General features: G+C 39.7%; 1 protein-coding gene across 8 annotated transcripts; it reads left to right on the top strand.

Annotated features, from left to right (window-relative positions):
* The first annotated feature begins 1,541 nt into the window (after positions 1-1,541).
* LOC114314743 (CAAX amino terminal protease family protein) lies at positions 1,542-23,947 on the top strand. 8 transcript variants are annotated; one of them, XM_028261197.2, is made up of 10 exons: positions 1,542-1,738; positions 1,826-1,941; positions 3,187-3,245; positions 3,351-3,635; positions 3,947-4,007; positions 4,600-4,724; positions 5,131-5,193; positions 5,283-5,407; positions 5,658-5,798; positions 23,609-23,947. In XM_028261197.2, exons 2-9 carry the CDS (start codon positions 1,848-1,850, stop codon positions 5,791-5,793), a joined length of 948 nt encoding a protein of 315 aa, XP_028116998.2. In that variant the 5' UTR covers positions 1,542-1,738; positions 1,826-1,847; the 3' UTR covers positions 5,794-5,798; positions 23,609-23,947. The 8 variants fall into 8 exon arrangements, with proteins under 8 accessions (XP_028116998.2, XP_028117001.2, XP_082749014.1 ...); XM_028261200.2 differs by having other exon boundaries at positions 1,546-1,738; positions 3,372-3,635; XM_082892888.1 differs by lacking the exon at positions 23,609-23,947 and adding an exon at positions 19,896-20,002 and having other exon boundaries at positions 1,546-1,738.
* The last annotated feature ends 3,071 nt before the right edge of the window (positions 23,948-27,018 follow it).

Here is a 27,018-nt window from a genome sequence, read left to right as displayed (position 1 = left end):
TCGGATTCCGATATCTTCGGAGTTAACCTCGGCCTTGCCGAGATCATCTCGGCGTCCCAACCAGGACACGTGGCACCTCGGCTGACACGTCGGCGTCACCATGCCACGTGTTGGTATTCAGAAAATACATCCCCACACATATCAATAATAAACTTCATAAATACAGAGATTTATTTATAAATTTCATTTAGAGTATGAGGGATTGTTGTTTTTTATTTATTTATTGTGTATTGGTTTCAAAATAGAAACATGCACAAAAAGTTAGAATGATGATTTGATCATATTACTCTAAACAGGTCCTAATGAAATATTAAAAAAGAAAACGAGTTAAATGAAACAAAATAATTAAAAATCGAACTTTTTGAAAAATGACCCTAAATATTAATAATTAAAATCATATTTTTTAAAAATAAATTTATAATTATTTTTTGGAAAATACAGTGAATAGTAATTTTTCTAAAAAGTTACACCTATACAATTCCTGCATTTTGTAAATTTGAGCCCTATTTTTCATCTACACTTTTTTTTTTTTGGGGGGGGGGGGGGGAGGGGATTTACATGTGTGTGTCAGTGATCAGGGAAATTTGTTTTAAAGTTTATGATATTAAAATTTTATAAAATAAATAATATATAATATTTCAATAGTCGTTGAGATTTCTTAATATTTTTACAAAAAATTTTCATTTTGATACATAGAAAATTTAATTTTTACAGAGAAATTTTTCTGATATAATCACAAAAAAATTTAATCGAATAACCTTAGCTAATAAAAAAAAAAAAAAACATATTAAACTTTCTTACTGCTCAAAGTTGGAGAGGATATTTCACTAACTTTTTCCTTCTCAAATTGCCCTTTAAACGGCCAAGTGGTTAACAAAGACACAATTCAATAAGAATGTACATTACAAATACGTCTTATTGAATTTGTTTAACATACAGATTATTCCTTATAGTTTTAGAAATTGAGAAATTCTAATATACATGCATATAAACAGAGTGTATCATATTCACCTCTAGTTATGTCATTTTTTTCTTTAGTTAAAACTAATTTTTTTTTTAATTATGATATTATTTTAGTTATCACTCATGAGATTTTTTAGTTATACTTCATGTTGTGTTTAGTTATGATATTTTTTTCTATTTTTAGTTATGACTCAGAAAATTAAAATTGTGTCATTTTTTTTTTTACTTATAAAGTGCATATAAAGGGTGTGCACCATAATGTCTCTTAGAAATTACATCCCATTTTTTTTAAGTTTCTAATTACATAACAAATATTTTTTTAGTAATAAATTATTAAGTCAATTAATAATTTTTAAAAATATCAAAAGTGTATTTCAAGTAATAATTTAAGTAATTTTATTTTTGTATTGAAAAATAATTAAAAAATTTATTTTTTCCTGCTAATTTTATTAAATAAAAAATTATGACAAGAAAATATTTATATTTTCTAAAATTACAAGGCACAAGTCGTATTTAATCAAATTTGAGGGGGGTGTACTTGTAATTTAACTGATAAGAAAGGGGTTGGAAGCCAAATCAATTGATTTGAGTCCAGTAGAACAAAACGTTTCTGTTGGTCTTCCAGTGTTTTTTGGGTCATCAGACGATGATGATGAGAGAGATAATATATACTATAACCCCCTTGTATACCTGTTGAATTTCATCTCCTCAACTTGGGGATTTTGATTTCCATTCCTTTCGATATTTTCAGAACTTCCACAACATTGTGACAAAGGTTTGGTCTTCTGAATCAATTTTTGAGGATTCATTTTCTTCGAAGATGTTTTCATTTATTCATTTTCTTTTCTGGGTTTGAAAGCAGGCAACAAAGTGCATCAGTAGTGATGGGTTTGCTCAGTATGAGCTCTTTGTGGGCAATCGAACCAAGCAATCTGTCTTCAACCTACCTGTGCCATGGACATTCCTCTTTCTTCACTTGTTAGTTTCCTCACTCTTCTTTGCATTTCACTCCATCTTTTTGGGTTTCTTGTCCAGTTTTTATAATAATGAATTTTGAGGATGAAAGTGTGTTATTGCAATTGGGAACTTGTGAAAGTTCTCTTATGGTTCTTTTCATTAATAATGCCCCCATCATGTTCTTGCAATAATTATTGTTTACATCTAGAAGGGTGAATTTCACTTTACCTCATTGTGAGTTGGTTCACGTGCGGATCACCCTTTAACCACGTAACCCTATGTGATTTATGAATTGAAGGGGACCCTAGACATTTCATCAATGTTAACAGCAAATGTGAAACACATGTCTGGTATTGGGTTATGTGTCAATTTCCAAATGTTAAGTATAAATAACACGTAGAGCAACGCACAGGGGATTAAAGTGAATTTTGTCATATCTAGAATTAGGTCTAACTCTACATGTGTCGTCCTTAGTCTTTTATTTTACACAATGAGTCCCTTCCCTGGATAAAGAGAGAGTTGTGTGTGAGTGCTTAGGCGAAGTTTGTTTGGGCAGACAGCCTTGGGATTGGATAAATAATTCAACAAAATGTATAATCTCATGTTTGATTAAGAAAATTAGGGCCATGACTAAATAGAAAACTAAGGAGAGGTTCGAATTAATTAGTTAAATTGCAAATTGATAAGATTTGATCAATCCAATCTCATAATCCTAGGTCAATCCAAACATGGGATAAGTTACACAATCCAGGGATTGATAATCCAAAAACTAACGGTACTAGGAATGCTAATCCTATCTAATCTTGACCACCCAAACAAACATGGCCTTAGTGTTTTATCTTACACGACCAGTCCTAATAAGCCCGGATAAAGAGGAGGGTTGTGTGTGAGGGTTGTCTGACTCTAAGCACATAAATATTCTGTACCTTATGAATATGTGAATATGGACTAAGGCATTGGTAGTAAAAATAGATATGAAAATCATGTAATTTAATTGAGTATATAGCTGTTGACAGAGTAAGAAAAATAATTTATGTAGCTGATCCCATTTATGACACAAGACTTGGTTGGTTTGATTTGATTATCTAGAATTAGGTCTTTTGTTTAGGTTAGCGTATATGTGGTTGCTCTGTATTGTAAGTAATTTTTTATCCAGCAAGTTTGGAAACCCTCTTGCTAGTTGGGCATCATTGCCCGCATTTAATAATTGTTTGTTATAGGTTTGCTTCATGCTTTGACTGTACCAAAGTGGTCACATTTGATTAGGTAGGAAGTTTAGTAGCCCTTATGATTCTTCGAAGTTCAGACCTGACCGAATATGCAGTGTAAGTTATCAATGTCATAACTTCCCCTCAAAATACAAGTTGTTTCATCATATTATATTTTGTGTATTCTAAGATTAATTCTTTGTGAACGGATATGGAGCTCAGATAAGGGCTTTTGCAAAACAGAGGTCAGTTAAGAAATTGAGAAGACAAAAGGAAGCACAAAAGAATTTAACTCCGCCACTTAATAGGAATTTGTCAGATGAATATGATGCGCTGGCTGATGAGTCTCCACCCAGAGTTGATGATGTTCAAGAAAGCAATAAGGAGTCCTCTTTTGTGAATTTGTATGCAAAGAATTCAATTACCATCCCGTCAAGGAGTACTGTTCTTCAAGCATGCACTGTGACCTCTGGTCTGATAGCTGCTTTGGGTGTGATAATTCGACAGGTTTGTCTTGGCTTCTTTATTTCACAAGCATATGAGTAACAAAAGTCATTTGTTGTTTCTTTTGTACTCTTGTTTGTCAAATGCATCTTATAGTGTTGCGAATCAAACATGTAGTATTCTCGTATATCTTTCCTTTTTCTTGTGCTTCTTTTTTCCTTTTTTAGCCCAGTTCTATGTTCTACTTGTGATTGTTCCTCCGTAGTGATGCTATATTCTTGTATTCCACGTAAGCAGAATGAATTATTTGTAGATAGATTTTTGCTCTATTCAGTTGTGTATTTTTATGTGTATTTGTTGATTAAAACTTGCAGGTTTCTCATGTTGCATCAGTGGAAGGATTGCCGATCCTTGACTGCTCTACAGAAGTATCCTGTATGTTTTTTCCATTCTCGTACTTTTATTTTATTTCATGGTTGCAAAGGAAAAGCTTAGTATTTATTTTTTCAAGGTAACTGGTATTGAGTTTCATCATCTGCAGATGACATAAACATTTTTTTTTTGTTACATCTATGCAAATTTGCAATACCTCTTACAGTTGAAACAAATTGAAATCTGCATAACCATTCAAGATTCCATTTCAAGGAGATAAATTCTGAAAAATTGCTCAGATCAAAATTAAAATTGCTCACCTATGTTCACTTTATTGCAGAGCATCTAATGTGGAACACCTTCCTATTTTTATATTACATAACCAGAAGGCAATTCTTTGCCTTGATTCACCAATCTTCATACAAACATCAATGTCTATGCAATAGTCGGTCTCTATTGCACATGATAAAGCGATGTTATCAGATTTGATTTCTTGTCCTCAATTGGTGATATCTATAACTGAGTCTGAGAATATGACCTTATATTTAGTGTAATGGTGAAAGAGTATGCAGAATTGCCTCCTTATTATGTGACTCGCATGAGTTCTTTCAATTCTTAAACAGACTTGCTAATGTTTGTGTACATGTCTGTACAGTTAGTTTTGAGACATGGCATCTTCAGTTGATTACCGGACTAGTTATACTGATATCTTCATGCCGATACTTGTTATTGAAGACATGGTCAGATTTTGCAGAGTCTAGTGAAGCAGCCAATCAGCAGGTAGCTCCACTCCTCTTTCTGCCTATTTCTCTTGTTTTCTGTCTATCAATTATATCAAAATATGGATGACACAGACAGATGACACGACACGGATAAGTACACGTTTAAATTTATATATTTATTGTTTGTCATATTTTTTTAATACTATGCATTATTCTAGGTTAATATATATTTTCATCAAATTCATCAATCTTGGTATGTTATTCCGGTGAAAATATTTATATTGCATGTCCCCAGCATTTCTGACTCCCTCTAGCATATTCGACACTTGTCCATGTCCGACACATGTCGGACATTGGTGCGTGACCTTTGGAGAAATGTCCGTGCTTCATAGGTTGTTGTGAGTCTATATTGAATCTTTGCTGCTTTACCAATCTAACAAGGTGGTGTTTGTTTTTGAGTTCAGGTCCTTGCTTCACTGCAACCTTTGGATTACATGATTGTAGCATTTGTACCTGGGGTTAGCGAGGTGAGCCTAGGAACTGATAACTTCTTCTGTTTCCCCATTTGTCTTTCAAACTGATTTTATGTTCTTACATGCACATGATGGTTGCTTAGGAACTCCTTTTTCGTGGTGCATTGTTGCCACTTTTTGGAATGAATTGGAAAAGTGCCTTGCTTGTTGCCGCTCTTTTTGGTGTTTTGCACTTGGGAAATGGCCGAAAGTATTCCTTTGCACTTTGGTACTCGCATTCCTTGACCTGTTGGACAAATTATTATTAAATATTACCTTCTGTAAATAAATTCCTTAGGCATTCATCTCCTCCTCCATGCAGTAATGTTGTTCACACTTCACGATTTTGCCAACTAAACTTCTGAATTGCACATGATTATGCATTCCAGTCAATTATTTTGAAGGGGACACAGAATAATTTGAAATTGTTGAATTTTTTTTGGGATATAGTTGTGATTTGTTGTTGGTCATGTTTTTAGGGCAACATTTGTGGGGTTTGTCTATGGTTATGCAACAATTTTATCCTCGACTTTCGTTGTGCCAATGGCCTCTCATGCAGTAAACAATCTGGTTGGAGGGCTTGTATGGCGCTACACATCGAAGTCATCTAAATAGATCAGGTATATCTTAACACACTGGTGTAGATATTTTAGAATATATAGCTGAAATGTGAAACATTTGAAAAATAAGATAGAAATGAAATTGAAGATAATTATAATATTAAAGATAAATTAAAAATAAAAAAAATAAAAAAATAAAAAAAAAAAGAAGAAGAAAGAAAAGAAGGATCATTTGAAAAATATGATAAAGATGACGTTGGAGATAATGATAAGATTGGAGATAAAATTTAAAACAAAAAAATGGGAAAAATAAGAAATTGGGCATAAATGAAGATATTGGAGAAGATTAAGCAAATAAAAAATGAAAATAAAAAGAGACAAAAGGAGTTTTAGATAATAAAGGAGATTTTAAAAGTCAAAACTTTAAAATAAAACAATATACGTAGGAAAAAATGAAATGTTTTATTGGAAAAAAAAATTAGAATGAAGGAAAATATGTGTACATTTTTTAATTTATTTAACTTATAAAGATTGTTGTGGGTTTATATATATATATATATATGTTTAATTGGTATAGAGTTGTGGGTTTGTATTTTTTAATAATTTTTATTGTGACTTAAAACAAAATAATATCTACTTAGGATGAGCCAATAATATTTTGACACATGTATTTTTGTATTTTAAAAATTAAAAAAAATTGTGAAAAATAGTTTGGAACTTTAACGTTTTGTAATTATATATAGTTTGTGAAAAATAGTTTGAAACTTTCAATCATAAAGACCTTTTAACGTTTTGTAATTATATGTAGTATAGATATAGATGGTATAGATGTGCATTTGGGAGATTTCAATGTGCTACAAAATCCACCCACCACCTTGACGGATCTCAATGACTCGATTGTAATTATCCTATAGTGGTATAATTAAATCGAAAAGGCACTAAAAATGTTTGTATATATTGAGGCATATGGTTTTATTTTTGGATTCTTCTATATATAAGACGTGCATTTGGGGATATTTCAATAGATTATAAAGCTATTACATTTTATTTTTTATTTTTTATTTTGGGTTATTGAGTGTTTGGGCTAATTTACAGACATCTTAACTAAATCTTGAGATTCTGAAATTAACGACTAAGCAAATCCTTAGTGACCCTAAGGTCTATAAATAATAAGGGAGCAGCTTGCCTCCAGTCCTTAATCGGACTGGACGATGATGTTCGGTCTGTGGGGGCTTATCACGGATTTTGTTTTGATAATCCGAACCGTGCAATGTGTAGAACTCATCGAGTATTATATGCTTATAAAAATCACGTTGATCGGATATCGATAGTTATGTGATCAAATCGGTTGACAGTGAACAAATTAACAGTTGATAAAAAACTGATAAGATGAGATAGCTATCGATATCCGATTAATGTAATTTTTTATAAGCATATAGTACTTGACGAGTTTTATACATTGAACGGTTCGAATTATTAAAACGGGATCCGTAATGGACCTCTACAAACCGAATAGCACCATCCAACTTGCTTAAGGATCGAAGGCAAACTGCTCCCAAATAATAAAGCCACTACCTATTTGAACTTAATTACTTTTGGAGACTGTACGATGATTTTCTTGATTAGCCACCGCCTCGTGGAAATAAGTAACTTTTTGGTTGCTTAAGTGACATAATTAAATTAAGGGGTATTTATTCATAAATATTTGTTTACCTACTTAGGTTTAATTTAGTTTGAATTATTGTTTTATGTTTCAATAAATTTTGTTGGTGGCATAGTAACTAAAATGTCTCTAATAATAATAGGGTGATGCCGCGCATTAATATCCATATTGACAGTGTGAATATTTAATGTTGTGAATATTCACATTGTCAATGTAAATATTCATATTGTTAAATTTATTTAGTATGAATGTTCACATCACCAAGTTATTAATATTTATAAGGGTAAATTTTTTTATAAAATGCCTTAAATATGACAATTAGAATTTAGTAGATTAAATGTCCAAAATAATAGGACTTATTGTAATATAAGAATATCTTATGAATTAATTGACTTGGTTCATTTTTTTGATAAGTCCTCTTTTTTTAAGTGTTTTATTCCATCTAACTCATATTTTTTTTTTAAGTATTCTATTAAGTCTTGTTTAATGTAATACGACCATATCATCATTTCTAATTTTTTACATATATTTCTATTTTGAAACTAATACATGACAATAGTCCTTCATTTTTTGGAGAAAATCTCACTCATTCTAAAAAGAAAATCTTTTTTTTTACTTCATGGAGAAAATCTTTCCTTTATTCTAAGAAGAAAATCTCTCTCGCATTTTACGGAGAAAATCTCAAATTATGAATTTTGACGATTTTTATAATTTGAAAATTTTAAAAATAATGCAAAACAAAATCTGAATAAAAATTAAAATACAATGTGAATGTTCACAGCAAATAACAAATATACAATTAACTTTTGAAAAAACAAGACACACACTAAAGTACAATGTGAATGTTCACAATAAACAACAAACATACAACTAACTTTCGAAAAAATAAGATTCATACCAAAATATAATGTGAATATTCACAATTTATAATTAACAAATAATTAAAAAACTTATACCAATGCAAACATTTATGTCGCAATGTGAAAACAAAAAATAAAATTAAAAAAAAGTGAAAATCGATCATTTTAATTGTTTAATGGTAACAAAAATGATTGTTCAACTAACAAGCATAGTAACAAAAACAACAAACGCACAATTAGCTTTCAAAAAAATAAAACTTATACCAAAATAGAATGTGAATGTTCATAATTTATAATTAATATACAATTAGTATATATATATATATATCAATGTAAACATTTATACTACAACGTGAAAACACAAAATAAAATTAAAAAAAGAGTAAAAATTGACTATTTCGATTGTTCAATGATAATAAAAATAATTGTTCAATCAACAAGTATAATGAAAAAAATAACAAACTACAGCTAACTTTTCAAAAAAATTTAAAAAAAACTCATACCAAAATGCAATGTAAATGTTTACAATTTACAATTAACATGCAACAAACCTTTAAAAAACTAAATTCATAACAATGCAAATATTCACCCTGCAACATGAAACAAAATTGAAACAATAAAAAAATGACTATTTCAATTGTTTTATGGTAACAAAAAATGATTGTTCAAATAACAAGTATATTAACAAATAACCAATTATATGTAATCATTCACATCTTGCAAAATATATAATGTGCGGGGAGCAAATATCCAGGCAAGCCCGTACTCCTTGCTTCCGAGGTCCGTTTCTATCCGATCACCTGCGTGCACAACAGCGGTGAGCTACCCGGCGGTGTGTGGCTGGAAAACCCCTCCGACGATCAAGTTAGCACACACCTGAGGATAGAGAGAACGAGGAGTGAATGGAGTGTAAGTATTTCTCTTACCAAATGTGTGTCTCCATAGCATGGGGGGCACAGACTTGCTTATATACCTTTTGTGCCCCAAATCTACTCCTAGTGATCTCTCGACATGTGGTTCTGCTATCCCATCTGTCAGCACAAATCTTGCTGAACATCACCTAACCCGACTGCCAGCCCACTCTACTAGGAGCTCGGCAGCCCGACTGAATCTTCTCGGCTGTCAACGGCCATGCTGTGTTCCATGCCCAATTGCTCCAAAAACTGAGATCCTTTCCAGCCATGCTCGGCAGCATTCCGGCGGAGCCGACCTTCAGACTGGTCGTACCGATCAACCAAAGGCCATCCAGCCGGGCTTCTGGCACAAGCTTCTCGACCGGGCTAACGGTGCGCGCCATCGACCGAGCAACGCAAGTTGCGCGGTTATCACCTGCGCAGATCCAAGTGGCTCGGTCCATCTGTGAGCAGCCCCAACTCCGGGCAAATCCAAAGTTATCGCGGCCCAACGCACCATTGGGCCTCCAATTTGCTCGGCCTCTAACTCGGCCCATAACCGGCTCATAATTCTCCCTCTCAATTGCCCCTTAATTTCGTCCGCACAAGCGTGACCGAGATTACCAAATCTGACCGGGGTAACACTTCCTCGGTCCTCGGTTTGCAATACGGTGACCGGGCTACTTGACATGCCTCTCTTCAAAACTTGCCCGGGCGATGCCTCGATTCACCATCCTGTCTTTTCAGTACTGACGCCGCCGTCAATAGGGACGCGTGTCGTGGGTTGATTGGCCTTGAGCAGCCAAACATCACGTCCGTTCAGATTCAGATTTTTGGCGGTCTTATTCATCTCTATAAACATATTGAACCTTCTTTCATTTCAACCTTACCGACTCTCTCTCCTCCTTGTCGATCTAGAGCTTCTGCCTACGCTTGCTTGCCATTGCTGAGTTCGTCTTTGAAGAAAACGACTTTGCCCTCTCCTGGTAAGCTTTCCAAACCCTTGTTATTACTGTTTTCGTTTCATATTTTTCTTCTTTATAGCACGAAATCCGTAGGTTTAGGGCCTCCCCCACCCAAAACCTTCAATGCCCCTTAGTTTCTTCACTGTTCTTCAATTTCCCTAATGAACAATGAAGATTTGGGGCGGACCGAGCTCCAGATCTTCATTCGATCCAAAAAAGCACTCAGACCGAGCAAATCTTTAGTTTGTCTTAACCTTAGGAGAAACCGGGGTAGCAAAAAGGACTTGGCCGCTCGACCGGGGTAATCTCTGGTTCGCTCGGGCGACCAAGCTCCTTGACTAACATTTACGATCGAGGTGGTTTGGCACAATCCACGACCGAGCTTAACTCTAGCTCGTTTTGCGTGACCGCGCTCCCACTTACAATTACCCTCCGTTTTCCTGCAGAGTCCAAGGGGACCAAAGACCAATCCTGAGGCTCTCAAGGACCGAGCAGCCATTAATTCCCAGCCTGTGCCAAACCACCTCAGCCGAGCTAGATTAGTCAGTCAAACATGGGGAAATTCCACTTCCTTGTGGACACACCTGCTGCCTTGTTGCCTTCAGGGAAGAATACGGTATCCCAGCAGACGTCCACATAGAGCCCGCCGAGATGGAAACAACCCCTTGGGGCAGGCTTGACCAATGCTCCTTCACCATGCTGTCAGTAATTGAAGGAGGCCTTCGCTTCCCAGTCAACCCTCTGATGACCGAATTTTTGCGCCGCACCGGGCTAGCACCCACCCAGGTTTCGACCAACACCTACCGAATAATCAATGGCGTGCACGAGCTAAACAACCGGCTAGGAACAAACTTAGGTTTAGCTGAGATACTTCGACAATACACCCTTGGGCACACCGGCGACGGCCTGGCCTATTATTTAAAAATAAGACCGGGTAAAGAGAAGATAGTAACCGGCACCCCGGACAAGGACTTACATGATGGCGACTTCTTCTAGGTGTCTAGCAATTATGAAACAACCGACGTACCGAGCTGGTTCATCAGCAAGAACTTTGGTTCCACATGTAAGCCGCGCTAATTTGCTCAGTTAAGTCCCTGCCTTCAACATTCTGTACTTACTATTTTTCCTGTTTCTTTTGCAACAATTCAAGCCTTGCAATCCAACTACCAATATCCCAACGTTGAAGCCATCCGAACCGTGCTCCGTTACAGCCACCGGGATTGTAACGAGTTGCTCGGCTACACTCCAACCTACAGGTACTCAGCTCCACGCTGGAGCAAAGTTACAGACTTTCTCCGTGCTCCAACACCTCCTCCGAACCCAACTCTACCGGACGTGCCACTAATCCGGCTGACCGAAGAACAAGAGATGGCAAAACGAAGCCGCATCAAGAACCTCCTAATAGCCACCTTAGCCGAGATACCGAGCATCACCACACACTCTCAAGCTGCCAGACAATCCAGCGGCCTGTGGTCACCTTGGCATCTCTAGGTGCCGGGCAACCCAGACAAGAAGCTCGCCGGGCTGGCAAAAGGCCTCGCGCAGACCCATCCGCCGAGCTGGTTGCCGAGCTAACCACCGAGCAACCCACCGTCACTATCGATCCAACACCACCGTGGCGACCGCAGTTGAAGCACCGGGGAAAGGACATACCAGGTACCGCTTCGATAAAGGGCGACAAAGAGCACCTGCTCGCCTTTGACCTTTCCAAAGCCCTTCTCCTATCGAGCGACGTGGTCGGCAGCGACCACGTTCCTGACACCTGGTTGGTGAAATCTTTTGGTAAGTCCATGGCCAGGGTAAGTCTCAATCTTCTCTAAAATTTTTACCAAGTGTTTGCACGGTTTCTTCTCTGATCAGACTTTCTTCTTGTAGGCCATTCAGAAGCAACACTTGGTCATGGAGCGAATCCATCGATTGCGGCAGAAGGCGAATGACACTGCCGGCCAAGTCCAAAGTCTGCAGACCGAGCTCGGCCGAGCAAAGTCCTCACTTCAAATTGCCAATGCTGACAACAACAGGTTGCTCGGCTAGCTTGAGGAGGCCGAGAAGAAGAGAGATGAGCTCCAGGCCGAGCTGGACGCACTCAAGGCGTTAAGGGAGAAGGAGTGCGAAGATGCCAACAACGCCGGCTTCAAGGAAGCCGAGGACAGCTACAAGAAGCAGGTCTTCGCAACTCAAGACATTTATTTCAAAGCGGGCTGGAAGTCAGCCTGCGAACATCTCGGTCAAGGTCCTGACACCGATGTGTTTGCCGCTCCCCCGGCTGCCTTCCTACCGGTCTACCTCGTGCCCTATGCCAACGACGTCTTCAACGCGTTGCAAGCTGAGGCCGAGGAAGAGCTTGCCAAAGAAACCAAGGTCAATGCCGAGGAGGGAAGCAGCCAGGAGCAGCCCGGAGAAACTGAGACTGATGTCCAGGAGCGAACAACGGTCGACCTGGAAGCAGCTGATAACGAATTTTCCAATCTTTCCCCCCTTGTGTAGTTTTCTTTCATTTTTTGCTTTGCACATGTAACCGGGCTCTCTGCCCCTCCTTTTGTACTTTTCTATTTAATTAATGAAAAAGATCTAGTTTTACCAAGTGTTTGCACGGTTCTAGAGTTGAGTAACTTCAACCGGACAAAATATGTTGGCAAGACAAATTTCATTAATTAACTCATATAACCGGAATAAATCATCTCGGTAGTACACCAGAGTCGAGCAAAACTTCAAGTCTTTCAACCGGAGTGAACATCCCGGTTGAGAATACCTAAGTTGAAGAAAACATCAACTTTTCAACCGGACTAATCATCTCGGTTGAGAGTACCTAAGTTGAACAAAACATCAACTTTGCAACCGGACTAATCATCTCGGTTGAGAGTACCTAAGTTGAACAAAACATCAACTCTTTCAACCGGAATGAACATCTCGGTTGACAGTACCTAAGTTGAACAAAACATCAACTTTGCAACTGGACTAATCATCTCGGTTGAGAGTACTTAAGTTGAACAAAACATCAACTTTGCAACCGGACTAATCATCTCGGTTGAGAGTACCTAAGTTGAACAAAATATTAACTTTGTAACCGGACTAATCATCTCGGTTGAGAGTACCTAACTTGAACAAAGCATCAACTCTTTCAACCGGAGTGAACATCTCGGTTGAGAATACCTAAGTTGAACAAAACATCAACTTTGCAACTGGACTAATCATCTCGGTTGAGAGTGCCTAAGTTGAACAAAACATCAACTTTGCAACCGGAGTGAACATCTCGGTTGAGAGTACCTAAGTTGAACAAAACATCAACTTTGCAACCGAACTAATCATCTCGGTTGAGAGTACCTAAGTTGAACAAAACATCAACTCTTTCAACCGGAGTGAACATCTCGGTTGAGAATACCTAAGTTGAACAAAACATCAACTTTGCAACCGGACTAATCATCTCGGTTAAGAGTGCCTAAGTTGAACAAAACATCAACTTTGCAACCGGAGTAAACATCTCGGTAGAGTATACGCAAAACTCAAAGCAACAAAAAATGCCAAGGCAAAGATGAGTCACTTCTATATATTGACAAAAATGAATATTACATGCAGTATAAGGCAAAAAATTTCTTTGCACAAAAAAGAGGGCAAAAGCTAGAAATAATACAACTTGAGGTTGGCTGCATTCCATGGCCGGGGTATTCCTCTACCATCCAAGTCTTCCAAGTGATATGCCCCCTTGCCCGCCAGATCGGTTATCTTGTAGGGTCCTTCCCAATTTGCCCCTAGTTTGCCTTCACCTGGCACCAGGGTATTGCCCATGACCTTCCGCAAGACCTAATCGCCCACTTTGAACAGTCTGGGGTGCACGGATTTGTTGTATTTCCTTGAAAGCTCTTGTTGGTAGGCGGCCACATGGATAAGAGCCTTTTCCCGGCGTTCTTCCACTAGGTCCAATTCCAAGGCCATGGCTTCAGCGTTCAGCTCGGGCTCAAAACTTTCACTTCTGAGAGTGGGCATACCAACTTCCAAAGGGATGACCGCCTCCATGCCATATGCCAAAGCAAAAGGAGTTTCTCCGGTAGATCGCCGCGGGGTTGTTCGGTATGCCCAAAGGACATTGGAGAGTTCCTCAGCCCACTTTCCTCCTTTGGCTTTCTCAAGCCTCTTCTTCAGTCCATCAAGAATGGTCTTGTTCGAAGCCTCAGCTTGACCGTTGGACTACGGTTAAGCTGGAGTAGAGTTGTAGAATTCGATTTTCAAATCTTTACAAAACCCTCTGAATATGCGACCGTCGAACTGGGTGCCATTATCAGAGATCAGAATTTTGAGGATGTCAAACGCGTGACCACGTTCTGCCAGACAAACCGCTTCACGTCTTTCTCCTTGATTGTTGCCAAAGGCTCCGCTTCAACCCATTTGGTGAAGTAGTCTGTGGCCGCGATGAAGAACTTCCGGTTGCCTGGTGCTGTTGGGAGCGGCCCCACTATATCTAACCCCCACATCACGAAAGGCCAAGGACTAGTGAGGGGAAGGAGTGCCCTGGCCGGCTGGTGGATCTGGTGGGCAAATTTCTGACATTTCTCACACTTGCAAACATATTTCTAGGCGTCGGCTTGCATGCACGGCCACCAGTAGCCTTGCGAAATAGCTCGGTAGGCCAAGGACCTGCCCCCTATATGATTGCCACAGATGCCTTCGTGTATCTCGCAAAGGAAGGCTTCCACGCTGCTAGGGTGCACACACTTCAGGTAGGGGCCGGTGAAAGACTTCTTGTATAAAACGCCTGATGGAGAGAGCCAAAACCGCTCAGACTTCACCCGCACTTTATGCGCTTCTTTCTTGTCGGCTGAAAGGGTCCGTTCTCTGAGAAAGAGGATTATGGGGTCCATCCAAGAAGGAACTAGCTCGGCACAGAGTATTTCTGTCTGCCCGGCTTCCTCAATGCTGGGCCTCGGAAGGAATTCAATCAAAAGAGGGTTGGGAGATGTGCTGTCAACCATAGAAGCAAGGCCGGCCAACTCATCTGCTCGGCCGTTGTCTTCTCGGCCAATCTGTTGGACCCTGATCGCCTGAAATCGCTTGTTGAGGTCTCTGACCAAAGCTTGGTACTTCATCATTCTGTCATCCTTTGCCTCGTAAACCCCAGAAACTTGGTTAACCACAAGCTGGGAGTCACTGTAAACCATTAGTTCGGATGCTTGCATCTGAAGCGCGCTCTTGAGACCAGCCAATAGCGCTTCGTACTCGGCCTCATTGTTGGATGTTGGAAAGCCAAGGGTGATAGAATGTTCAATAGTCAGTCCGTCTGGCGAAATCAAGACTATACCCAGCCCGGCACCGTGACGGTTCGAGGCTCCATCAACAAAAAGTTTCCACATTTTGCCGACAAAGAGCTTCCAACACTCTGAGGGGCCCTAAGAAGCTTGAAGGTTGATGGGATCACGGTTGTTCGGCTGTTCGGCTTCTAATCCCGGGCTAAGCGGTTCCACTTCAGCCACCCTTGGTGATTTGGCGCCGGACTCAACAAGTTGATCCACAATGCTTAAGTCCGTAGGCGATTCACCAGGTTGCGGTATTATGCCAGCCGCAGGCTCTGGGCTGAGCGGTTCCATTTCTTCCCTCCGTGGTGATGTGGTGTCGGACAAAGCGGGTTGGTCAGTGACAGCCAACTCCGCCATCGCATCACCAGGTTGTAGTACCGTATTAACTAAAGGGGCTTCGGCGGGGCGCGCAAGCTCCGCGTCGCCAATGTCGCCAAGCTGTGGTATTTCGGTCGAGCTTGCATTCATTTCTTCATCTGCCACGACAATATCGACCGGGCATGCCGGATGAGTTCCAGGTGAGAATTCAGCAACGAAATCGGCCAGAGTCTGGGCTTTTATGGCTGTGTGCGGCTGGAACTTCACATCAAACTGTCCCAATTCGACCGCTCACTTAAGAATCCGACTGGAGAAGTTTGCCCGTTCGAACAAAGCTTTGAGAGGGAACTCGGTCAAAACGATGATGGTATGGGCATGGAAATAGTGTGCCAACTTCCTTGAAGCCATCATCAATGCTAATGCAAGTTTTTCCAGCGGCAGGTACCTTGACTCTGCCGGTAGCAAGGTTTTGCTGACGTAGAAGATGGGTAGATGTTTGATTCCTTCCGACCAGACAAGCACTGCACTGACTGCATGCTGCGATACGGCCAGATAAAGGTAAAGTTCTTCTCCGGGTTTCGGTGTGACCAACAACGGCGTGGAAGACAAATACTCCTTGAGCTCGGCCAAAGCCCGATCACACTCTTCATCCCATGAGAACTTTGATTTCAAGGCTTGAAAAAAAGGGCGGCAACGATCTGATGACCGGCTTATAAATCGGTTAAGCGCAGCGGCCATTCCGGCCAGATGCTGCACATCCTTAGCCGAGCTAGGCTGTTTTAGCTCTTGCACAGCTCGGATTTGTGTAGGGTCTGCTTCGATACCTCGGTTCGTGACTAGGAAACCCAAAAATTTTTCGGATCCCACGCTAAAGGCACACTTAGACGCATTCAGGCGTAGCTTGTGCTTTTTGAGAATGGCGAACACTTCGGCCAAATCGGACAAATGGTCTGCTTGATGCCGGCTCTTAACCACCATATCGTCAATATAAGCCTCCATTGTCCGGCCTAGCAGAGGAGCGAACATCTTGGTCACCATCCTTTGAAAAGTTGTCCCGGCGTTCTTCAAACCAAAAGGCATGACTCGGTAGCAGAATGGTCCCCTTGGTGTAGTAAACGAGGTGGTCTCTCGGTCCGGCCCATGCATGACAATCTGATGGTAGCCGCGGTAGGCGTCCAAGAAACTGAGCCTGTTATGTCCAGCCGTTAAGTCCACAAGCTGGTCTATTCTAAGCAGAGGGAAGCTGTCTTTCGGACAAGCTCGGTTGACGGTCTTGTAGTCAACGCAAACTCGCCACTGCCCATTCTTCTTGGGCACCACGATCGTGTTTGAAATCCACCGAGGGTAGTGCACTTCCTGAATTGCTCGCGCCTCAAGCAAGTTCTTCACTTCCTCCGCAACTACCTCGGCATGATGCAGCGCCGATCTCCTTGTGCGCTGAATGACCGGCTTTGCTCCGGGGAAGACATTGAGATGATGGCATATAAAACTTGGATCGAGACCGGGCATGTCGTAAGGTGACCATGCGAAGACTTCGATATTGGCCATCAAAAATTCAACAATGTCGGTCATTTCTTGGGCTGTAAGGCTTGAGCCGAGCAAGAAGAACCTGTCCGGATGCTCTGTATCGATGCGCACTTCCACCAATTCCTCGACAGCTTTGTCCTCGGCCTTGGTGCCCACATCGTCAAGGACTCCCCGGTCTCCTGGTCCCTCAATCATTTGAACGAAGCCTTTGGCAGCTCGGCTCCCGTTGACCGCCACGAAGCATTGCTTCGACATGACTTGATCGCCACAAATCTCCTCGATTGCCCCATAACCGAGGGAAATCTCATCACCTGGTGATAGGTCGACGCTACAGCTTGCATAGTGTGAAGCCATCCCATTCCAAGGATCAAATTATAAGTGGATGGCACTTGCAACACCCAGAACTCCACTTGTTTGACAACGGATCCCGCTTTGACCGGCAGGATAATCTTTTCCAGAGGCCACTCCGGTTGTGAGTTGAAACTAACCAGTGGCGAAGTTGCCGGGGCCAAATCTGTATCCCGGAGCTTGAGCTGTTTGAAAGCGTTGTAGTACATGATCTCGACCGAGCTTCCCTGATCGATCAAGATCCATTTGACATCGAATTCTTTGACGCGGAGTGTTACCACTAGGGCATCGTTGTGCGGCGTCTGAATGCGCTCTAGGTCTCTTGAGGAGAAACTGATCACGTCTTTCTCTTCGGTCTTCCCCCTTTTGATTGCAGGCTGAATCGACAAAACTTCCCTCATGTGTTCTGCCTTCTTGATCATTCCTCGGAGCTCGCATACACGCGCCGGTTCCACTATGCCGTGGATGACATTAATAACCCCTTGGGGAGGCGCATCTCGGTCATCCGGTCCTCGCGGATCAACCGGAGCTTGATTAGCCTTCACGCCGCCATCAATGTAAAGGTCCAAGTGTCCGACTGCGACTAGCTCTTCCAAGTGTTGCCTCAAAGGCAAACAATCCTTTGTCCGATGGCCTCGCTCCCGGTGAAACGTGCAACGATACCGCGGATTGAAGCCCTTCTATCCGGCGCCTAACTTAGCAGGAAACCGAACATACTCCTCGTCACGGATTTCACTAAGTGTACGATAGATTGGAATCTTAAAGACCGTGGTAATGCCTGTCCTTGCCTTCAACCTTCTGTTAGCATCGGCTACGTCATCTCGGGGGTAGTCATCTCGGTCATTCCGACGTCCCCTACCGCGGTTCTTGCGATTAGTGCCACAGTCCGATTCCTCAGCGCGGTCGCTGGATCGGCCGAACTCTTGCTCGACCGCGTGCACTTTGCCAGCTGACCGCTTGTCTGTTGCTACCGGAGTTGCCTTCACGGTAGATGCTGACGCATTATCCTCCACTCGGATGTGCTCATTGATGCACTGCATTAGCTGGCCCATGGATGTCGGCTGGTGCATGGTAAGCGAGTCCCGCAGTCTATGTCCGACCGGGAGACCACGCTTGTATTGTGTGATTGCAAGGTTGGCCGGGCAATCCAAAATCTCATTGAAGGTCTCCCAATATCTGGAGTTGTATGCCTTCAATGTGTTGCTCGGTTCCATCTTGACACTTAGGAGGTGATCAACTTCCTTTGGTGTTTTGGTGTTGGTTTTGAAGCGCGTCACAAAGGCTTCGGCCAACTGCTGCCACCTTTCAATGCTCCCCTCCGGCAGCCTCTCGAACCATTTCAAACCCAGCTCACCCAAACTCGACGGGAGGATCAAGCACATAAGAGGGTCATTCCGCCTATGTCCGGCCATGACCTGTCGGAAATGACTTACATGCATATACGGGTCGGTTTTTCCGTCATAGAGCGTGAACTTTGGCTGGTGAAAGCCCGCCGGAAGCGGTGCGGTCTCGATATCCACGGAAAATGGAGTGGCACTCAGCCTTGCCAAGTCTGTATCTACAAGGAGAGGCGCGGCTGGGCGGGATAGAGGCATTCTGACCTCTTCGCTGGCGTGAACTCCATAGGATAGCCGCTGGAACGCCGGCACCCTTTGAGCCTCCCGCCGGCGAGCCCGTTCCTTCAAAATTGCCCGCAAATCCTCTGAATGAGCAGAATAAGAATACCTCGACGTCGTCGCCGGACGTGAGGGTCGGTAGGTACTATCTTGCGCGCTGGATTTCTCTTCGCGCGCGTCGGAATCTCCAACCTTGTAACTTCTGGTGATTGAGATGGACGGTGTACGCCGTTGGCTTTGACTGCTTGAACGGTGGGGTTGGGTGCGCTCACTGTGGTTTCCCTCTCCAGCTACACCCTTTCCTTTGACATGCCGCTTCAGCTCCTCCATCTCTGTCGCCATCCGCCGGATGATGGCGTCCTGGTCCCTTAACTTGTGTTCCAGACGTCGGGCATGTGATTCTCTCCGCCGCTGATGACCGTCTGAGCTCCGTGAATGACCATAACTTCTTCCGCGCTTATCCCGCGCATCTCTTGATTGTCCTCCTGGAGAAATCTCCAGGTCCGCCATCGGAGGAATGATGGTGAGATGTCCTTCTCTCTGTCTGCCCGACTCCGGGGTAACTCCGTCGACGGCGGACAGCGGAATCTCCTCGATGTTCGCCATGGATGGTGATCAGATGAGCCTGGAAGACAAGGTTTTGTCTGTCGACTTCCCACAGACGGCGCCAATTGTGCAGGGAGCAAATATCCAGGCGTGCCCGTACTCCTTGCTTCCGAGCTCCATTTCTATCCGATCACCTGCGTGCACAACAGTGGTGAGCTACCCGGCGGTGTGTGGCCTGAAAACCCCTCCGACGATCAAGTTAGCACACACCTGAGGATAGAGAGAATGAAGAGTGAATGGAGTGTAAGTATTTCTCTTACCAAATGTGCGTCTCCACAGCATGGGGGGCACAGACTTGCTTATATACCTTCTGTGCCCCAAATCTACTCCTAGTGATCTCTCGATACATGGTTCTGCTATCCCATCTGTCAGCACAAATCTTGTTGAACATCACCTAACCCGACTGCCAGCCTACTCTACTGGGAGCTAGGCAGCCGGGCTGAATCTTCTTGGCTGTCGACGGCCATGTTGTGTTCCATGCTCAATTGCTCCAAAAACTGAGATCCTTTCCAGCCATGCTCAGCAGCATTCCGGCGGAGCCGACCTTCAGACTGGTCATACCGGTCAACCAAAGGCCATCCAGCCGGGCTTCTGGCACAAGCTTCTCGACCGGGCTAACGGTGCGCGCCATCGACCGAGCAACACAAGTTGCGCGGTTATCACCTGCGCAGATCCAAGTGGCTCGGTCCATCTGTGAGCAGCCCCAACTCCGGGCAAATCCAAAGTTATCGTGGCCCAACGCACCATTGGGCCTCCAATTTGCTCGGCCTCTAACTCGGCCCATAACCGGCTCATAATTCTCCCTCTCATATAATTATGTTCATATCTATATTCCAACACTTATTTATCAGACTTTCAAATAATATGAAATGTAAACATTTACACTGATTAATAAAAAAAATAGAAACAATGGCAGTAATCGAATTAAAAATTCAAAAAAACTCAAATCACTCTAAAAAAAAAAAAAATATCACCAATATCTTCATCTTCATCATTGTCTTTATCATTCTTGAGTCTATCCCACATTGACTCGGGAGGGACTCCTCGTCTACCTTATAAGCGTACTGACCCTCTCCATCTGTCAACAGGCCTTTTCCCCTCTTCCAGGGGGAGGAACAAAACCGTGAGGGGGCAAGCTCTCAGCGGCCCAACCCCAAAGTGGACAATATGTTGACACATCGCTCGGGACCAGACACGTGCATTGGCGCTAGAAGGAGGGCGTCCGGCAAACTCTCCCGCTGTTCGCGGCCCAGTCCGCTGGGGGGTTATGTTGGGTCTATCCCACATCGACTCGGGAGGGACTTCTCGTTTACCTTATAAGCGTACTGGCCCTCTCCATCTGTCAACAGGTCTTTTCCCCTTTTCCAGGGAGAGGAACAAAACCGTGAGGGGGCAAGCTCTCAGCGGCCCAACTCCAAAACGGACAATATGTTGACACACCGCGAGGGACCAGGCACGTGCAATCATTATTACTATCATTATCAATTTATGCAATTTCACCATTTCACCAATCCAAATCAAACCAAACTCACCTTTATTATGTTTGTAACAAAATTAACTAGTTATAAAGAGAGTTTCAACTTTCGACAATGGAGAAACATAGGTTCTGTTTGGTAGAGCTTTGTAAATTTAATTTCACCCCTTAGTTTGAGTGTGGTGTTTGGTGAGGGTTTTCAAAAATTGATTTCACACCCATTGTTGAAAACACATCTACCTGGTCATCTTCCCAGACGTTCGACTGGTCGTCCGGCCTGTTGATCGGAATAGTGTTCGTTTTTTTTTCTCTCTCTCTCTCTCTTATAGCACCTGTTATTTTTATATTTTAAATAAAAAAAAAATTTTGAAATTTTTTAAAATTTTTTTATGAGCTTTGAATAGAATTTTGGGTATTGTGTTTGGTTATGAGTTGTAAGTTTTTTAATCAAATATCATATATCACATTAAAAATTTCAAACTCAATTCAAAACTCTTAACCAAACAAAATTTTCACACTCAAATCATAATTTCAAAACTTATAAACTCAAAATACAACTCTATTTTCAAATCATAATTTTAAAATTCTACTAAATGCTATCATAGAGTTTCGAACACAGACTAACAATGGATGAACATAGAACTTTGAATATAAAGTGACAATGGAGAAGCATAAAGTTTTACCACAAAATGAAGGAACATAATATTATTTCACTACTATGTGTAAACTATAGTTTCTAAATCCTGCCAAATAGAGAGTTTCAAACCCAAGCACAATGAAACAATACCACAAATGTGAATGAATTTAATCAAAAAGAACAATGTGAATAATGGTAACTACCAAAATAGAGGTAGTAACAAAAAAGAAATGTATATTTCATTTTTCTATGTAATACATATCAACAATAGACATAACGGTATAATAGTCTAATAAACAATATAAATTAGGAATAAAGGATTTTATAGAATAAAAGTATAAATACATGGAACTAATTAGATTATAATTTATAATTTTCCTTGGTGGATGCAGTGGGTTAGAATATCTCTAAATGAGATTTATTAATAAAAAATCCGTACTTAAATTAAAAGATGATTTTTTAAATCAATTTTCCTTAAATCAAATAATCAAGATATATTTGCATTGATTGAGGCATAGGACCTTCTCTCATTTAATATTTTTTGGATTTGCATAATTGCATTTAGATTTTCTAGATGGGTTGAGTTTTTCTCAGGTTGAGATCTCAACGTGACAGAACTTGATAAACCCGTAGGGCCCAACACAGGTATTGTTTCGATAACCCGAACCGTTTATTTTATAGAGCTTGCAATGTATATTATCCCTGAAAAAAAATGATCCGATGATTGTAACTTTTTCATTTTATCACATTTGTCTCTAAAAAAATGAATGATTTATTTCAAATATGTATTTGTCGTTCATTTTTTAAAAAATATATGCGATAAAATGAAAATATTACGATTATCAGATCGCTCTAAATTTTTTCATGAATAATATACATTGTGAGCTCTACAAAATAAACAGTTTGGATTATTGAAATGAGGCCCGTGTTGACCCTATGGGCCCCTCAAGTTCTATTATGTTGAAATTTCAATATGAGAGAAAATGTTAGAAATTTTAAAATTTTTACCAAATACTCATTTGGTATGGATCCCACACGCGTGAGTATTTGGTAAAAAATTTAATGAGATTCTTTTTGTATTCATAGCATTGCCCTTCATATGTGGGTAATGCTAGGGACACCAAATTTTCTACCAAACAAATGACTAAATGTCTCACATGGGTGTGGGGTCCGCAATTTTGTGGGCCCCACACCCATGTGAGACATTTGGTCATTTATTTAGTAGAAAATTTGAGACCTCTAGCATTTTCCTTCATATATTAGTACATCTTATAAATTGGGACCAACTTCATAGACAACTGCATCAAAGATTACTCGAGCTCTAAACTTCAGTGCCTGCGTCCTTGTAATCACCATGCATTCATCGAAAATAGTATGTATGCTAGTTTTCATGGCATTTGTAGCCCAGTTCAAGGTCGATGCTGGCAATGATCGACTTCGATTGATCATAAATCCTCAAGAGCTTGTTTCAGCCGATGGTGTTGTTACTGTATACCGTACTGCATCCATCCCCACCTAATTTCGTTCTTTTGCTTATTTTTGCATCATTACATCTTCCATCTCTCTGCCTGGTTTCGTTTTAAGAATTTGTTTCCTGTTCTGTTGTTGTTGCTGCTGTTATAATATTTTTGTTTTGACTTGGGATTAACGATTTGATCTATTGAATTATGTGCAGCTTGTACCAGCCACTGCTTCAAGGCGTGCTGCAAATGCAACATTCAAAAAATACCACCAGTCTGCGAATTCTGCTGCCATGAAGATTGATGTCTTGTTATGATGCTTTCTTATAAGCTTTTTTCAATGAAAAGCTCTTTATCTCAATACTTGAGGGAAAGTCAAAAAAGTATTTGTAATAATGGGTAATTTGGTGACTTTGTTTGAATTACAAGGTCTCTTTTTCTGTTACTAAAAAAATATTAATGTTGATATATATGTACAAAATATTAAGATGTAATTGCGTGAAAATATATTAAAAGTATATGAAAATAAGTTAAATGTGTATTGAAATTTAAAATTTTTAAATTATTTAATTATTAACGAATACCTAATAGGTAGTTATTATGAGTAAGGGACTTTTAATTTTAGTTTTATATTTAATTATTCATACATATTGTTTTCAGTTCATCTTAATCACTCACAAGATCCGTCTGTTCTATCCATCTAGTTTAAGTCACCCACTTTCGTCCTTGTCCTAAGTAAGTCCTTAGTGTTAGGCCATGTTGGACTTAGGGGTCTTCCGAATAGGGTATGTATGTATACTAGGTATGTGGTAAAACTGACAAGAATAGGGTATGTATTAAGATATCTGTAAAACTGGTTAATTAAACAGAACAATGAGTCGATTGTTTAGAAGTAACTCATCCGTTAGTTCTAGGTCAACAACTTTGCCCTCAATACCTAATCAAGGATTAGTCATTAATGAAGAAGATGTTGAAATACAAAATGATAAATTTGATGCTGGATGGAATATACCCAAATTGTCAATTAAAGAAATTTATAAAACTACTTTTTTACATAATGTTTTTAAAGTTGCTCTCCATGTTAAAACTATTAAACAAGTTTATGCTTTAGAAAAACCTTGGGAAACCTGCCAATTATTTGATAAAAAGTTAATCAAAAGGCATTTAAATAATGGTTATAATTTTATGCATATTGGCTTAATTCAAGTAGGCGTAAATCCATTAACAATGGTAGGCAAAAACACTTCTATTTTACTATGTTTAAGAGATGCTCGCTTTCTTAATTACAATGATAGTCTAATGGGTATGATGGAAACTGGTCTTCATAAAGGTCCAGTACATTTTAATTGTTTTCCTGATTTTACACTTAGTTTACGCGATCCACATATTCTCGAAGCATTAACATTAAACATTCAATTACATGGTTCATTCACTGAAATGTTGGAAAAAGTTCATAATATTGCTTTAATATATCGTGTTCATTATAAATGTATGCAAACCAATTTAAATGTTCATGCTTTACACAAGAGTCCCAAAGATAAAACTTTATTAATTCAAAGTAGTAGTAGTAATGAATCCAATATTAATATTCCTCAAATGATTGAATGGAAGAATATAGATTTACCTGATCAATGGATTACTGTTAATGAAAATTACAAACATAATCAACAACAATCCTCAATTCAAGATATCCAAGATATTCAACAATACAATGATGGTTCTGTCCGAATTAAATTTAATCGAAGTCAATCCTCTAGACATAGTACATCTAGTGTCCCTACTGAAATTACAACTGAAGATGAAATATTTAACACTCCTTTATTTTGAAAAAATAGCCAAATACATCTTGGTCAAACTAACCAACCTTCCCAAAATAAATTAAAAGGCATCGATAATTCTACAACTTTCCAGATTAGTAAACCTATTTATACTACTCCCACACATTTACCAGAAGAAGACATTGCTTCTAATACTTCTCCAACTCAAACTGATTTCGAAGAATTTATACCACCAGTGAATCCCCAATTAATGACAATTAAAAAAGATTTTACTCCTGATTTAGATAAATTACTTATTGACTTTAGATCTAAAGAAAATAGATCTAAAAGACATGCTTATCGTGCTAAATATGATTCTGCTCAGCAATCCAGAATAACTAGAAAATGGTATGATTTTATGGTCCAATATGGTTTTGAATTATCTTTCTTTGACTATATGGATCAATATTATAAAAAGATCAATACAATCACAAAACACAAATGGAAAACTTCTCCCAATACTTCTGTTAGCTCTAATCATCCTCCATTAGAAAATATAATTATTGATCATCAAGGTTCTGAAGTTCTAGCCTCTCCTTTTAAATTACCTGGCACTGACCCTGAAATTAAAAAAGTTATTGAACAAAATAATTATACTAATCAATGTCTTAAAACTATTGGTAAACAATTAGATAAACTAGAAATTAATTTAGATGAACAATCCGCAAAATCCACTAAACCTTTAGATCAACCTTTACTTAATCTCCCTAGTCATCGTTTCAAACGAACTAGCTTAGTTACTAATGATCAATCTACTGTCAAAGCTATTGAACACTTATTTACTAAATTAACCCCCAATGATACTTCTACATCCAAAGATAAAGGTCTTACTGTTTTGAATCAACAACCTATTACCGATACTGTTTCTAATCAATCTAACACCGATATTACTGATAATGAACTAAACCAATTAGCCAACCAATTTCAATCTTCTAATCTTAATAAAATTCATTATCCCAAAGTTAATCCACAAACTACCAAAAACTGGTATTCTCGGCCTATTCCACCTGATCTCCAGTTTGAAGAAACTAATCTTAATAATCAATTTTCTGTTTCTGCTAAAAAATTATACGAATGGAATGTTGATGGTCTTAGCGAAGATCAAATCCTTCAAAAATTAAATCACTTATCTATGGTTGCAAATAGTTATCTCAGTAATTATCCCCAGTATTCTCAACCTGAAATTGTTTCCTTGCTTACCTTTGATTTTACTGGCATACTCAAATCTTGGTAGGAAAAATACCTTACTGAAGAACAACATGACTCAATCATTTATGCTAATCAAACTGATGAAAATGGTCTACCTATTTTTGATGAAACTATTGGATGTTGTCACCCTGATGGAATCAATCAATTAATCTATACAATAGTCCGACATTTTATTGGTACCCCTACAAATATATATTCTCGCATACATGATCAACTTAGTAATCTTACCTGTCCAACCTTAAGTGATTTTAGATGGTATAAGGATGTATTTACCTCTCGAGTCATGTTAAGAGAAGACTGTACTAAATCATTCTGGAAAGAAAAATTTATTAATGGATTACCTAGCTTATTTGCTCACAAAATTAGAGATGTTCTTAGCCAACCCACTGGTGTTATCGAATATGATAATTTAACATATGGAGATATAATTAGCACTATTCAAAAAAAAGGTTTAAAAATGTGTATTGATCTTAAACTTACTCAAAAAGTTAATAAAGATAAACACAAAGCTAAATATGAATTAGGCAATTTCTGTGAACAATATGGTTTACTTCCTGTTGCACCCTCTCGTAGGAAATCACACAAATATTCCAAACATA

The sequence above is a fragment of the Camellia sinensis genome, chromosome 10 (genome assembly GCF_055761805.1).
Source record: "Camellia sinensis isolate YWXY chromosome 10, ASM5576180v1, whole genome shotgun sequence".
In the NCBI taxonomy this organism is placed as follows: domain Eukaryota; kingdom Viridiplantae; phylum Streptophyta; class Magnoliopsida; order Ericales; family Theaceae; genus Camellia; species Camellia sinensis.
The sequence above is the reverse complement of the archived record's forward strand: the minus strand, read 5'-3'. Positions and strand labels throughout refer to the sequence as shown.